At 33.5% G+C, this 15,300-nt stretch overlaps 1 protein-coding gene across 1 annotated transcript in view; it reads left to right on the top strand.

Moving 5' to 3' along the window:
* SI (sucrase-isomaltase) overlaps positions 1-15,300 on the top strand; it is a 160,315-nt gene that overhangs the window by 131,365 nt on the left and 13,650 nt on the right. The window contains exons 36-40 of the mRNA XM_047875261.1: positions 2,372-2,459; positions 3,402-3,540; positions 11,642-11,775; positions 13,608-13,642; positions 13,726-13,842. Coding sequence (XP_047731217.1) covers positions 2,372-2,459; positions 3,402-3,540; positions 11,642-11,775; positions 13,608-13,642; positions 13,726-13,842 — 513 coding nt within the window. The remainder of the gene's footprint in view (positions 1-2,371; positions 2,460-3,401; positions 3,541-11,641; positions 11,776-13,607; positions 13,643-13,725; positions 13,843-15,300) is intronic.

The following is a 15,300-nucleotide window of genomic DNA, read 5'->3' as shown; positions in this document are numbered from 1 at the left end:
TCATAAAAGTAAACTTAGGGAACTCAGTGACTCCATTAATCACATATCCTATGATAAATTTGTATTATAAGAATCTCAGAAGAAGGAGAGAGAGAAACGGGGCACATTTATTTGAGACAGTATAGCTGACCTGGGGAAGGAAAAAGACTTATAAATTGAGGAGGCACAGAGAATTCCCATCAAAATCAACAAAAGCTGGCCAACTTCAGACACATTGTAGTTAAATTTACAAAATATAGAGATAAGAAAAAAAATACTAAAAGCAGCAAGACAAAAGAAGTCCCTAACTTAAAGGGAAGACAAATAAGGTTAGCAGATATCTCCACAGAAAATAGGCAGGCCAGAAGAGATTGGCATGATATATTTACTATACATAATGAAAAAAAACATGCAACCAAGAATACTCTATCCAGCAAGGCTATCATTCAGAATAGAAGGAAAGAGAGAGTTTCCCAGGAAAAAACAAAAACTAAAGGAGTTGGTGACCACTAAACAAGCCCTTAAAGAAATATTAAAGGATACTGAATGGGAAAGAAAGACCAAAAGCACAAAGACTAAAGAGGAACAGAGAAATCTCCAGAAACAACAACTTTACAGGTAATGCAATGGCACTAAATTCATGTCTATCAATAATCACTCTGAATATAAGTGGACTAAATATTCCAATGAAAAGACATAGGGTATCAGAATGGATACAAAACCAAGACCTATCTATATTGCTGCCTACAAGAGATTAAGTTTAGACCTAAAAACACCTGAAGATTGAAAGTGAAGGGATGGAGAACCATCTAACATACTAATGGATGTCAAAAGAAAGCCAGAGTAACCATACTTATATCAGACAAACTAGACTTTAAAACAAAGACTGTAACAAGAGATGAAGAAAGGGCACCATATCATAATAAAGTGGTCTATCCATCAAGAAAATCTAGCAATTTTAAATATTTATGCCCCCATCTTGAAGTATCCTAATATATAAATCAATTAATAACAAACATGAGGAAACTCATTGATAACAATACAGTAATAGTAGGGGACTTTAATACCCCACTAACAACAATGGACAGATCATCTAAGCAGAAAATCTAAAAGGGAACAATGGCTTTTAATGACACACTGGACCAGATGAACTTAACAGATACATTCAGAACTTTTCATCCTAAATCAGCAAAATACACATTCTTTTTGAGTATCCATGGAACATTCTCCAGAATAGATCACATAGTAGGTTACAAATCAGGCCTCAACGAGTACAAAAAGATCGAGATTGTACCATGCATATTTTTAGACCACAACGCTAAGAAACCTGAAGTTAACCACAAGAAAAAATTTGGAAAGACCACAAGTACATGGAGGATAAAGAACATCCAACTAAATAATGAATGGGCCAACCAGGAAATTAAATAAGAAATTTAAAAAAAACATGGAAACAAATGAAGATGAAAACATGACAGTCCAAAACCTTTGGGGTGCAGCAAAAATGGTCATAAGAAGGAAGAATATAGCAATAAATGCCTACCTCAAGAAGCAAGAAAAATCATAAAAATGGCCTAACCTTACACCTAAAGGAACTAGAAAAAGAACAACAAATGAAGCCTAAGGCCAGCAGAAGAAAAATAATAAAGACTAGAGCAGAAATAATATGCAAAACACCTATATCACTGTACATAAAACTCCATCTAATTGAACATAGTGGGGAAAAGATTAAGAGAGAAGAAAACAATGAAACACACTCTTAACTATGAGAACAAATGGAGAGTTGTTGAAGAGGAGGTTGGCTAGGGGATAGGTGATAGGTGATGGGTTATAAGAAGGGCACTGTTTGTGATGAGCACTGGGTGTCGTATGTAAGTCATGAATCACTAAATTCTATACTTGAAACATAAATAAATAAATAAATAAACAAACAAACAAACAAACAAACAAATAACGTTTTCTGTGTGTATAAACTATACTCTGTGGTTTTAAAGCCACAAACCATTGTTTTGTTTTGTTTTGTTTTGTTTTGTTTTGTTTTGTTTTGTTTTTCAAAAGCAATTGATAGAAGACACTGGGGCAGGAGAGGAGAGGACATGGGAGAATATACACTACTATAATTTTATGTCTAGAAAACAATTCACTTTTTTATGTGTATTATATGTACAGAGAAGAGTAGGACATTTTATGTTTTACAAAGGAGTCATGAAATGTAAAAAAGAAACACTGAGCTAAACTAACTCTTTAGTATTGAGATGTCTTATATTTTTGCTTTAGAACGGTAAATGTGCCGTTACTCAAATATGCTGCTTTAATTTATTGGTTTTCTGAATTAGTTCCTTTAAGAATATATGCTCTACTTTATTTTTTGTTTACTTTTCTCTCTTTTTTTTAGGATATGAATGAACCATCCAGTTTTGTACATGGAACAGTTACTAATCAATGCAGAAATAAAGAGTTAAATTATCCACCTTATGTCCCAGGTACAATTTTGTTGCTACACTTTTGATGTTATTGCTATTTATTAATCGTGTTTATATACTTTATGATGTAGGGAACTGGATTCACATTCCCAATTCACACTACCCATCTACACATTGACTCACATCACACCTCAACCCATTCCCAATAGTATTTAACATTATTTTGAAAAGAAAAATCAAGAAACATATTTTATTTATATGTACACATTCTTATGCATGTTTGAAATTGTTACTTTGATTTTCTTAAGAACCTTCCCAGATTTGAAAATTGTCAGTATTCCTCAAGATTAAAAAAAAAACACTTTTAAAACGCTTATTTCTAAATTTTTCTTTATTAGGAAAAAATGAAACAATACTAACAGTACTTCTTTGGTTGTCCCTGACCCAGGAGAGAAGGATCCAGTCGCTCAGTATTAATCCTCATACTGTTATGTAGGCAGTAAACTTCGTAAACTTTTGATATCTAAAGTGATGGCAAAACTCTGAAAAAATGTATCATTAGCTGAGAAAAAGTGTATCAAAGAATAATGTTGTTATTGCATTGCCTGGTTCTTAACCCCAGGGCTTCATGTTACTGAATGGATTTTTTATCAAAATCTATTTAATCAATATGTCTCATCTGAGTGCATAAAATATTGTAGGCATTTAGGAGTATGCTTATCTTTCAGGGTTTTATTAATTCATGTTAATTCATAATATTTGTGTTGCTGAATACAGTAAATTTTTTCACAGATTTTTTCAGTTACAGGTATAAGTGCAGCTATAATTACAGATTATTTTTCACTTTAATTAGCAGAGACAAAGTGTACAAATGATTAGAAAACAATATTATTTTAAAACAATGGTTAATATTTTTGCCAAAAGAATATATAGTTATTATTTAGACATTCAAATATAGGGTAATTTATAATATTTTAATATTTTCCCATTGGTTCTCCCCAGAAATCACAAAAAGAACAAATGGATTACATTTCAGAACTATGTGTATGGAAACTGAACAGATTCTTAGTGATGGATCATCCGTTTTGCATTATAATGTTCACAATCTATATGGATGGTCACAAATGAAACCTACTTATGAGTAAGCAGTGTTCATAATTATCTTTTTTGACTCTTTATTATCTTTTAGATTAATCTTCCCTACTTTCAGAGTTCTTCCCTGGTGACCTTTTCTGGTAGCAATTTCTTACCCAATGTCCTCTTTAACTTACATGGTCCTTTATGACACTTAGAATTATTATGTGTCTCAGGGCACCTGGGTGGCTCATTTGGTTGGGCATCAGACTTTGGCTCTGGTCATGATCTCCCAATTTGTGGGTTTGAGCCCATCATTGGGCTCTGTGCTGACAGCTCAGAGCCTGGAGCCTGCTTCCGATTCTGTGTCTCCTCTCTCTTTGCCCCCCCCCCCCCCACTCATGCTCAGGGGGCCTCCCTCTCTCTCTCTCTCTCTCTCTCTCTCTCAAAAATAAACATTAAAAGAAATTTGAAAAAAAGAATTATTATGTGTGTCTCTCTCTGTCTCTCTGTCTCTCTCTTTCTCTCTTCAAATGTATCATTTATCATTGCTTTAAATTTTCATCCTATTCCAAAAGGTATCCTGAACAATGTTATTTTGATCTTTCCTAGCTCATAGTGGCAGTGCCTAACAAATAATTGGTATGCAATAAATAGTTGTGAATGTATAAATGAGTAAATAATGTATAGTTTGATGTCATTAATTAAGGCCTTAAAGATAGGGTAAATCATGGGGCACCTGGGTGGCTCAGTAGGTTGAGCGTCCGACTTCTGCTCGGGTCAGGAGCTCACAGTTGACGAGTTCGAGCCTGGTGTCGGGCTCTGCGCTGACAGCTCAGAGCCTGGAGCCTGCTTCAGATTCTGTGTCTCCCTCTCTCTCTGTCTCTCCCCCGCTCATGCTCTGTCCCTTTCTGTCTCAAAAATAAAGATAAACATTAAAAATAAATAATAAATAAATAAATAAATAAATAAATAAATAAATAAATAAATAAAGTTAGGGTAAATCAGTTAAGTCCAATATTACCAAATTAGAATATGTATAAGTGAACTTTATTTAATGTCCACATTAAACCAACTTTTATGTGAGGCCGGTGATAATGGAACACAAACCATCCTTTGAATATCAAGTCTTTATTAGCACTGTCCAATAAGACTTTTTGTAATGATAGAAATGTTTTATAATTCTGAGTTGTCCAAAATGGTATATGCTAGCCATATAAGGCTGTTGAACAATATGGCTACTATGACTCAGGAAAGGAATTTTAAGTTTTATTTAATTTTAATAAATTTAAATTTAAATTAGTCCCATGTGGCTAATGTGCACCATACTACACAGTGTAGTTCTAGGTCACTGGCTGTTAATTACACAATATATCACCTGGAGATTTTTTAATAAATGTATTGATTTAATTGGTTTGTACTACAGCCTAAGATCTGAATTAAAAAAAAATAATAATGTTTATTTATTTTTGAGAGTGAGATAGACAGAGCATGAGCAAGGGAGGGGCAGAGAGAGAGGGAGACACAGAATCTGAAGCATGCTCCAGGCTCTGAGCTGTCAACACAGAATCGGATGCGGGACTCGAACTCACAAACCATGACCTGAGCTGAAGTCAGACACTCAACTGACTGAGACACCCAGGTGTCCCTTAAGATCTGAATTTTAAAGAATTTTTCCAGGTAGTACCAATGTGCATCTAGATTTGAAAAACACAGCTCTAGTATATAGCTGTAGTTGGTAAAACACATTGAAAAGCATTTTGGAGTAAAGAGTATGAGTAATATTTCTTCACTTAGTGAAACATGCTTATCTTATTTGTAGCACCAAACTTTTTCAACCTGGTAGAAGTGAATTATTTAAGATATTATTACATGAATGAATTACCACATATTTGTTCACCAAATTCCAATGTAGTGACACTAAAATCATGTTGAAAGACTAGGAAATGCCATTTTTAAGAGTAAACAAAATGGTCTTTACAATGCTTTTTAAAAAGTTTTTTTAATGTTTTTATTCATTTTTGGAGAGACAGAGAGAGAGACAGACTGTGAGTGGAGGAGAGGCAGAGAGAGAGGGAGACACAGAGTCCCAAGCAGACTCCAGGCTCTGAGCTGTCAGCACAGAGCCTGATGTGGGGCCCGAACTCATGAGCTATGAAATCATGACCTGACCCAAAGTCAGACACTTAACTGACTGAGCCACCCAGGAGCCCCTACGATGCTTTTTTATTGGAACAAATGCTTCTTTAGATTAACCTTACTGGAACATAATTTTGGAGCACATTTATCCTCACTTTTTAATCTTCAGCTGACCTCATTTTATCATAAAGTAAAGATATCAAAAAGAACAAAAATATTGAGAATTCACTGATAATCCTGTTGGCAAAACTTACACATTTTGAGATCAAACTATGTAGTTTAAAGGAAATTGAAAAAAAAAATTATTCACTGAAGTAGTGAATTGAACTTGGGAACACGTTTTATGGTTCCTAACACACTGGAAGGTGCTTAGTAAATTTAGAGACATGCAGGTAAATTTTTAAATAGTTGATATTCAAAGGTAATTAGGGATATTGAAAGTACATTTTACTCTTAAATAGCAAACATTATGAGGAAGAGATCAATACAATCTTCCAAAGAACATTTTGTGATTTAAAGACATTATACGTTTCTTGGGGCGCCTGGGTGGCTCAGTCGGTTGAGTGACCGACCGACTTTGGCTCAGGCCATGATCTCGCAGTTTGTGAGTTCGAGCCCCGCGTCGGGCTCTGTGCTGACAGCTCAGAGCCTGGAGCCTACTTCAGATTCTATGTCTCCCCCTCTCTCTACCCCTCCCCTGCTCATGCTCTGTGTCTCTCTGTCTCTCAATAATAAATAAATGTTAAAAAAAAATTAAAAAAAATAAAGACATTATACATTTCTTTAAAGGGTTAGTTCATAAAATTTTCAGTAAATGTTTCATTTGTTATTTAAATTAAGCAGATTAATAAATTTTCAATGTTGAGTTAAATAGCTCAGTTTACACATACCCATAGACTTTTCATATGTTTTAGATACTTTCTTAATATTTATTTTTTGCAGTAATATTAGAAAAAAAATATTGAACTCTCCTTCAGAAATTTTAGAGATTAAATATAGTCAAATTTGTAAAGACCTTGACAAATGTAAAAGGATGCTATAAGTAAATTTTATTTACACTGAAGCAAAGGATGGATAGTAAAGACTTTTTATTTACCATTGGAGGAGAGTGAAAGGATTAAAAACATAATGTGTTTCTTTATGTTATCCAGACTGTAGCATTTTATTGTTTCCTTTTTTGATTCATTTTGTGTCTTTCAAAAAACGGTACACATTTGACATTCAACTAGTTCTTGCTACTGTGCTCTTCACTAAACATGTCACAAACAAGCAAAGCAAGGAAAGAATACAATGAGGGGATTCAGAAACAGAAGATAAATAATCAGCTTGAGAAATTGTAAACGGTTTTAGAGGAAGGACCTTGGCTACCAGTTGCAAATGAAAAGTTTCATATGTAAATGCCATACAAAAACTTTCAGTCTTCAATAGATCTCTCTTATTATTTAAAATTCAATCTTGCACTGAAACAAGCAAAGTCTATGCTTCAAATGTATAAATAAATACACTTTACCCTTTATTTTTGTTTTTAATTTTTTTTTCAACGTTTATTTATTTTTGGGACAGAGAGAGACAGAGCATGAACGGGGGAGGGGCAGAGAGAGAGGGAGACACAGAATCGGAAGCAGGCTCCAGGCTCTGAGCTGTCAGCACAGAGCCTGACGCGGGGCTCGAACTCACGGACCGCGAGATCGTGACCTGGCTGAAGTTGGACGCTTAACCGACTGCGCCACCCAGGCGCCCCAATAAATACACTTTAAAAACTACCTCAAAGTATGTGTTCGAATTTGAGAGAATTATTCAATGATTATATGACTATATATTTCATATTTTCAACTTCAATAAATACCTGGAATGATGTTAGAGATTACTACATTTTTTTTCATTAGAAAGGATACAGAAAAATCAAAATCTTCTGTCTCCTTTTGGAAATTCAGGTGGTGTTAAAGATACAATTTTTAAATAAATGCCACAGATTTTTGTAATCATAATTTAGAATGGAGTAAAAATCAATAATTGCAAGTTATTTTTTTAGATATTTCTATAGACTGGGTTAAATGGCAAATTAAAACATCATATTCTACTTCTTTCTATGTTTAATGTATCTAACTGGAAAAATAAAGGTGCTTTTTTGGGAGGATTATGTACTATAGGAAGTGGCCTCTTATAAATTTTTTTTAACAAAAAATAAGTTTGGTAGATAAAAACAAACACAATATAGCTCGCCCTTCCAATAATTTTTGACATTTTCTTGTTTACAACTGTAAGTTTCTGTTAATTAGCTATTAGTCATTGGAATAGATACTGGACATACGTCTCTTAGACATTAATTTCTGATTAATATGGCTGAGCTGAACATTGATGTAGCTGGTGTCAATGCTTATTTAAAAAATTGAGATCTGGGACACCTGGGTGGCTCAGTAGTCTGAGCTCTTAATTTCAGCTTGGGTCACAATACCAGATCTCATGGTTCAAGCCCCAAGGCTCACTGACAGTGTGGAGCCTGCTTGGAATTCTCTCTCTCTGCCCCTCCCCAATTCATGCAGGCTCTCTCCCTCTCAAAGTAAATAAATAAACTTTAAAAAAAAATTGAGATCTGAATCCATAAAGCTATTTCCATGGTTTAGCCCTTCACATTATCTTCTCAATTACGGAAATTTCAAATTTAAATTTTATTATACACTCAAAAACAATGGAAATATTTCAGAAATGGGTACATTACTATTTCTAATGGATATTAAATATATAATACTGAATTATTTGCTTTCTATAAAGTAATTCAATAAAATATCTTTAGTTTTCAATGAATTTGTTTAAATAAATATTGAGAAAAATACTCCTGCAATAACTTTATTTACTCTAAGCAACACTGGTGAATATTCTAAAATAATTTAATGCCACCCAGAGACAAAAGTATCTGGAGTATAGTTATCAATTGATTTCATCAGTAATTAAAAACAATAGCCAATTGAATAATTTCAAATTATTATCTTTAGTACCCATGGTGAAAATAAATATATTCATTTTGAAGATTTAAAATATATTTAAAAGTTTCAATTTAATATTTTCCTTTCACATTATCCACTTTTGTAATATATATCATATATATTACATGTATATACAATATATGTATGGATATATACATATGGATATATACATACATATTTAAAATATATTTAAAAGTTTCAATTTAATATTTTCCTTTCACATTATCCACTTTTGTAATATATATCATATATATTACATGTATATACAATATATGTATGGATATATACGTATGGATATATATATATTGTATATAATATATATTAAAAATCATTTTTAAGAAGGCTTAATTATATATTCTATACAATATAATGTAATGTAATATAATGTAATAATATAAATACTAAAACTCATTTTTTTTTAATTTTTTTTTTCAACGTTTATTTATTTTTGGGACAGAGAGAGACAGAGCATGAATGGGGGAGGGGCAGAGAGAGAGGGAGACACAGAATCGGAAACAGGCTCCAGGCTCCGAGCCATCAGCCCAGAGCCTGACGCGGGGCTCGAACTCCCGGACCGCGAAAAACTCATTTTTTAAGAAAGATTTTTCCCAGTAACTTAAGATATATTTAGAAGTTTTTAAATCCTTTTCAAAAAAGTGCTCATGTAGGTGACTAAAAACATACAATAAAAATACTTCCATAACACAACATTGCAATCCTTTGTATTAGCTAAATTTTTCAAAATCAAGCGGTAACAAAGGACAAACTGTCCTACAGGTGAAAAATGTTTCTTAAGATTGAGCTAAATTCATTATGACTAAGCCATTTTTAAAATTAGAACATGTCAAAAATATCTGGAAAATATTTATAGTGATGGGATTTTAAATTATATATTTAGTGGCAGCAAGTATTTCCCAAAGTTTTGTTCTCAATTCATTGAAGGGTTACAGAGAAGATTCTTCTAATGTAAGAAGTTAACTCTTTCTTAGGAGAAAATTATTATAAAAATACCTAATGCAGAATTTTTCGCAGTCAGATATCTAATAAGGCATATGTTCAGTTATTGATTTAAAGCCTAAGTAAATAATTTTTGCAAAAGTAAGACATACAGCAGAAAAAAAGATATTCTTTAAGAATATATATTTCTTGAATGTTAAAAATTGGGGACAGTTCTATCCCTTTAGATAATTTTTTTATTAGTTAAATGAAATCAATTTTGTTTTCAAATTAATTAAAATTAGAATATATGTTTCACATATATTTTTAGATTGATCATATGATATTTTATTCTCTACATCAATAATCATTCATTTTTTTTAAGTTTATGTATTTTGAGAGAGAGAGAGAGCCCATGGGGGAGGGGCAGAGAGAGAGAGAGAGAGAGAGAGAGATGGAGAATCCCAACCCTCCACATTGTCAGCACAGAGCCTGACACAGGGTTTAAACTCAAGAACCATGAGATCATGACCTGAGCCAAAATCAAGAGTCAGTTGCTTAACTGACTGAGCCACCCAGGTGCCCCAGTAATCAGTCATTTCTTGTGAAATGTCAGCAAATATATGTAATGTATGTTAAATATATTAATGTACCTAAATAGACTTGATCCTTTATATTTATTATAGAATATTAAGCACTGAAGATGATTTTCTTATTGATCTTTTTAAAGATGGACATACATACAAGTAGGAAATTTTAAGTTAGCAAATAACAATATGGTGTTTATTATTAACAGATAGTTCAATGTATCATATGTCCATTGAAAACACTTTCAGTTTTCTGTAACTTTGATTGGAGAAATTCATTAATCCAAAAACTTCTTGAGTTACTATTATATGCTAAGACTGTATTAGGTGTAAAAAGTACAAAGAAGATTAAGACATTATCTTTAACATCAAGAATTTCAGGGTCTCATTAAAGAAACTTTATATATGAAGCAATCAGTACAAACACTGTGATCCATGCTGTAATAAGAAAATGATTGGAAAGTCTGCCTAATTAGGTATTTGAAGAATTTTTTTCCTGAAATAGTTTTATTTATATGCAGTTGATTTCAAACAATATAAAAATAAACATTTTACTTCCAATTAATAGTGGAAAATTTTTCGGGGCATCTGGGTGACTCAGTTGGTTGAGCATCAGACTCTTGATTTTTGCTCAGGTCATGATCCCAGGGTTGTAGGATCCAGTTCCTCATCAGGCTGCAGGCTGAACGTGGAATCTCCTTAAGATTCTCTTGCTCTCTCCTTCTGCTGCCTCTTCCTCGCTCACTCTCTCTCAAATAAAATAATAGTAGAATATTTTTTTCCACCTTAGATGCTCTTATAGTATCACACACAGAGAGAAGGATGCAGATAATGTAAAATAATGCATTATTATATTATTTTTAGCACTAGAATATGTTTTAAAATGAATAGTAAATCATTAAAGTCACTGTTCCAAGACTGAGGAGGGGAGAGAACAAAAAGAAATATAATGTAATTTGTAAAATTCATTCTCTTGAGATATGGCTTGGATAGATTCTGTGCTTGAAATAAAACAATTACGTTTATTTTCACCACCCAAAATTTCACTCCCTTTAATCTACCCTCTAAAACAGGGAATACTATAGCAAAGATTCTCTGTTGAGGAATGTGGAGATTAAGTGTTGACAAGCTATAATTGAGAAGGGTTGGACCAATCAATAGTTAGAGCGTATTTAAGAGAACATATTTAAGTAGAATTAAATGAATTCATTCAGAAAACTTAAGATATAATTAGTTACCTGATTTGATAACTTCAATAGTTGACTTAACTTGTATTCATTGAACAAATAAAGGCCACTTAGGCATGTCAGTCTGATAAATGTTGGAAGGGAAGAAAAAATGTCCTTCATGTCTATGAGAATTTTATAGTATAATGAAAGAAGACTCACTTATAAAGCTAGTTGTAATAAGAGATGACAAAGACACCATAAAAAACACATCTTTTTAATGAAATGCTCATAAGTAGAAATATCTGAAAAATACCTCATGTAAGAACTCATAGATACTTCTCCATCTATATTAGTGCATTGCAGAAGGCAACTGGCAAAAGGGGAATTGTTATTTCTCGTTCAACATATCCTACTGGTGGACAATGGGGAGGACACTGGCTTGGAGACAACTATGCACAGTGGGACAACTTGGACAAATCAATCATTGGTATGTGAGTCACCATCTTTATCATTACTCCTTTGCGTTTTCTGTTAAGTATTCACTTTTTCTGGTAATAGTTTATATACCTTATAAGTCCTCAGAAACATGCTTTTCACATCATATTTTATGGCAAATAGCATCATGAAAATGTAGTGTGCCAGAAAGTAGGAGCTGGGATGCTTTCTAGAAACTAATAATATCCAAATAGTTTATTTTGAGACAGTAATTTCATCCCTTTTGGTCTCAGTTCCCCAGGAAAAGGGCAGGAGCTGGGAAAATAACATGTGGAGCTAAGAATAGAAATGGGTCAAAATTCTAGATTCTAGGGAATAAGAATCACTCATAGATGCTAAAGAATGAAACATTTCTAACCAAATTTTGAAAGAGTGTTTTGACAATTGTTAGGTAAATAAGATATTATCGTTTTAAAGGGGAAATTGATACTTTTCATTTCAGATCTAGTCTTAAAATTACTTTACGTTTATATTAGGATGCAAGGAAACAATGTTCTACTTTATTTTTTTTTTTCAACGTTTATTTATTTTGGGGACAGAGAGAGACAGAGCATGAACGGAGGAGGGGCAGAGAGAGAGGGAGACACAGAATCGGAAACAGGCTCCAGGCTCTGAGCCATCGGCCCAGAGCCTGACGCGGGGCTCGAACTCACGGACCGTGAGATCGTGACCTGGCTGAAGTCGGAGGCTTAACCGACTGCGCCACCCAGGAGCCCCAACAATGTTCTACTTTAAAAGAAGAGCTGGGATATCACATGAATCCTATTTTATTGAAGTGATCTCAGAGGATTGTATTTAATGAGGATAATTCTTATTTGTTTGTTTTTTTCCAAATAATGAGGCCTATGGTTCAATAATTACATAGATAGCCTATTATATTATATTATATTATATTATATTATATTAATTATATTATGTTATATTATTTTCTAAATCATCATCTACATAGCAACCAAACAGATCACTCCTGTACCTCTAGCTTATAGCTCTACTTTTCCTCCTTTCTGAACGAAATTACTAGCCTTACTGCTTTTTATTTATTTTTTAATGTATTATGTTTATTTTTTAGAGAAAGAGCATGAGTGGGGAAGGGACAGAGAGAGAGGAAGACACATAATCTGAAGCAGGCTCCAGGCTCTGAACTGTCAGCACAGAGCCCAACATGAGGCTTGAATTCACAGTGAGATCATGACCTGAGCCGAAGTTGGATGCTTAACTGACTGAGGCACCCAGGCACCCCAGTTTTAAAAACTGAAACCAAGGTGGTGCCTGGGTGGCTCAGTTGATTAAATGGCCAACTCTTGGTTCCAGCTCAGGTCGTGATCTCACAGGTCCCAACTTTGAGCCTGACGTTGAGCTCTGCGCTGACAGTGCAGAGCCTGCTTGAGATTCTCTCCCTCCCTCTCTCTCTCTGTCCCTCCCCTTCTCATGGTCTCTCTCTCTCTTTCTCTCTCAAAATAAATAAACAAACAAATAAAATTAAAAAAATAAAATTAATATTAAAAATGAAACTGCTTCTGTAACTTCTTCCAAACTGAGACACAAACACTGCCATTTTATTCTCATGCTATAATGTATTTATACCTATTTTGTGCTCTAAATATACCACTTTGAAAGTGACAAAGAAGCATAGTGTCTTATTTTTACATAATTAACATTATAACAGCATGAATATTTTAAGAGGAAATGATAGGTGTATTAAAAATCTGAAAAATGTTTCATTAGATTAGAGGTTATTAGAAATGGAACATCTTAACAAATCAAATCATCAAATATCAAAATATATGATGTAGTATCTTTCTAAATTTTTCCTGATTTTTTTAGGTATGATGGAATTTAGTCTCTTTGGAATCTCATATGTAAGTAACTGTATTTCATTATCTTCATAACTTATGAATTTTAAGAAAAAAACATTGAAATTAAATGTAACAATATATTATAGACTGGTGCAGATATCTGTGGTTTCTTCAACAACTCAGAGTATGAGCTCTGTGCCCGCTGGATGCAACTTGGAGCATTTTACCCATACTCAAGAAATCACAACATTGCATTTACTAGGGTATGTAATGACTGCATGTGCTTTCATTCCTTTCCTCCTAACCTTAGAAGTTTTGAATAGAACTCCTCCTGCCAGGCTGATTTCTAGCACTTGCTTTGAATGAACTTCTTTACATTTACTGAGGACATCGGAGCCCATCACTTTGAGAATTTTCTGATTTGGGTTACTCTTCTTTCTACTTTAGGGTTTGGAACTTGGTTAGCTGGCATACTTACTGCTGTTCCATATACTTTTAGAATAGCCAGGGAGGGAAAAAAAAAAAAAAAAAACTGCTTCTGTATGTAACTTCTTCCAGACTGAGACAGAACAATAAAAAAAATCAGCTTCAAAGTAAATTACAAATGAAAACTCCTTGGAAATACTAGTATCAGTGCATGAAAATGAGCAGATTTAAAAGGCAAATGTTAAGACAATGAGTTGAACATTTGAGGAAAAAAAGGAAGAGGGAATTAAGAGCTAATTCTTGTGTGGTGGCACAATTCTGCACTTTACTAAATTGTCTGAAGGAAATGTTTGAATAAGAGGGGTGACAGTATTACAAATTATGGAAAAGTATGAACAATTAAAGGCAATATCTAAGAGCTTAATTTTGTGATATTGACTTTAGTGAAGAAGTGCAGGGGAAAGATGAATTATCAAAAGTAACTCGTGGAAGAGTTGTAGACAGAGCTGCTCTTTGAAGGATGGGTTCTAGCAGCAGTAACTGAATGGTGAATCTCATCAGGTGCTGTGAAATCTTTGTGTCCCTCCTGGGAAATTTAGCTAGAATAGAGGAGATTTATTTTAGAAAATAAAAATCTATACAAGGATAGAAGGCAGTATGGGACCACATTTTGGAAGAATTTGAAAGTTGGGCAATAACAACATAACTTGATGAAATAGGAATATTTTAACAGGAAAACTTGCTGTCAGTAATGCAATTTAGAAAGCTGTAATATTGGAAGAGTGGGATGAATCAAAAGCCTGGACAGGGATTTATTCAATAAGTATTTATTAGGAGGCCACTATTTAATATTTACAATGTCCCTGCTCTATGATTCATAAATTGTAGGCAGGATAGAGATAATAGGCAATTATGTGTGTGTGTATGTATATATGTATAATTAGGTATAAATAAATGCATATAAAGAAAAGATAGTGCAAGCTAAAGTGACAGCAATTTGGGGGATTCTGTTTTAGAAGGGGTACCTATGAAGGTCCCTCTTGGATAAAGTGACTTAAGCATTAGAGTGGAGACTTTAGTGGGGCACAAAAACCAAAAGCAATATAAGGTTATGGGGGGCAGGGAGAATTTCAGACAGAGGGAGTCAGTGAAAGACTCCAAGATGGAATTTTGGAGAAGATGAAATAGAGGAGGAGGAAAAGACTGAAGAAGTATTTCTCAATAAAAATCTGCAGAACAGAAAGCTCAACTTAAGTTTAATTTTGAGGTAGTACAATTAAATTTAGAATTCATGG

This window comes from Prionailurus viverrinus, chromosome C2 (genome assembly GCF_022837055.1).
Source record: "Prionailurus viverrinus isolate Anna chromosome C2, UM_Priviv_1.0, whole genome shotgun sequence".
In the NCBI taxonomy this organism is placed as follows: Eukaryota; Metazoa; Chordata; class Mammalia; order Carnivora; family Felidae; genus Prionailurus; species Prionailurus viverrinus.
The sequence above is the reverse complement of the archived record's forward strand: the minus strand, read 5'-3'. Positions and strand labels throughout refer to the sequence as shown.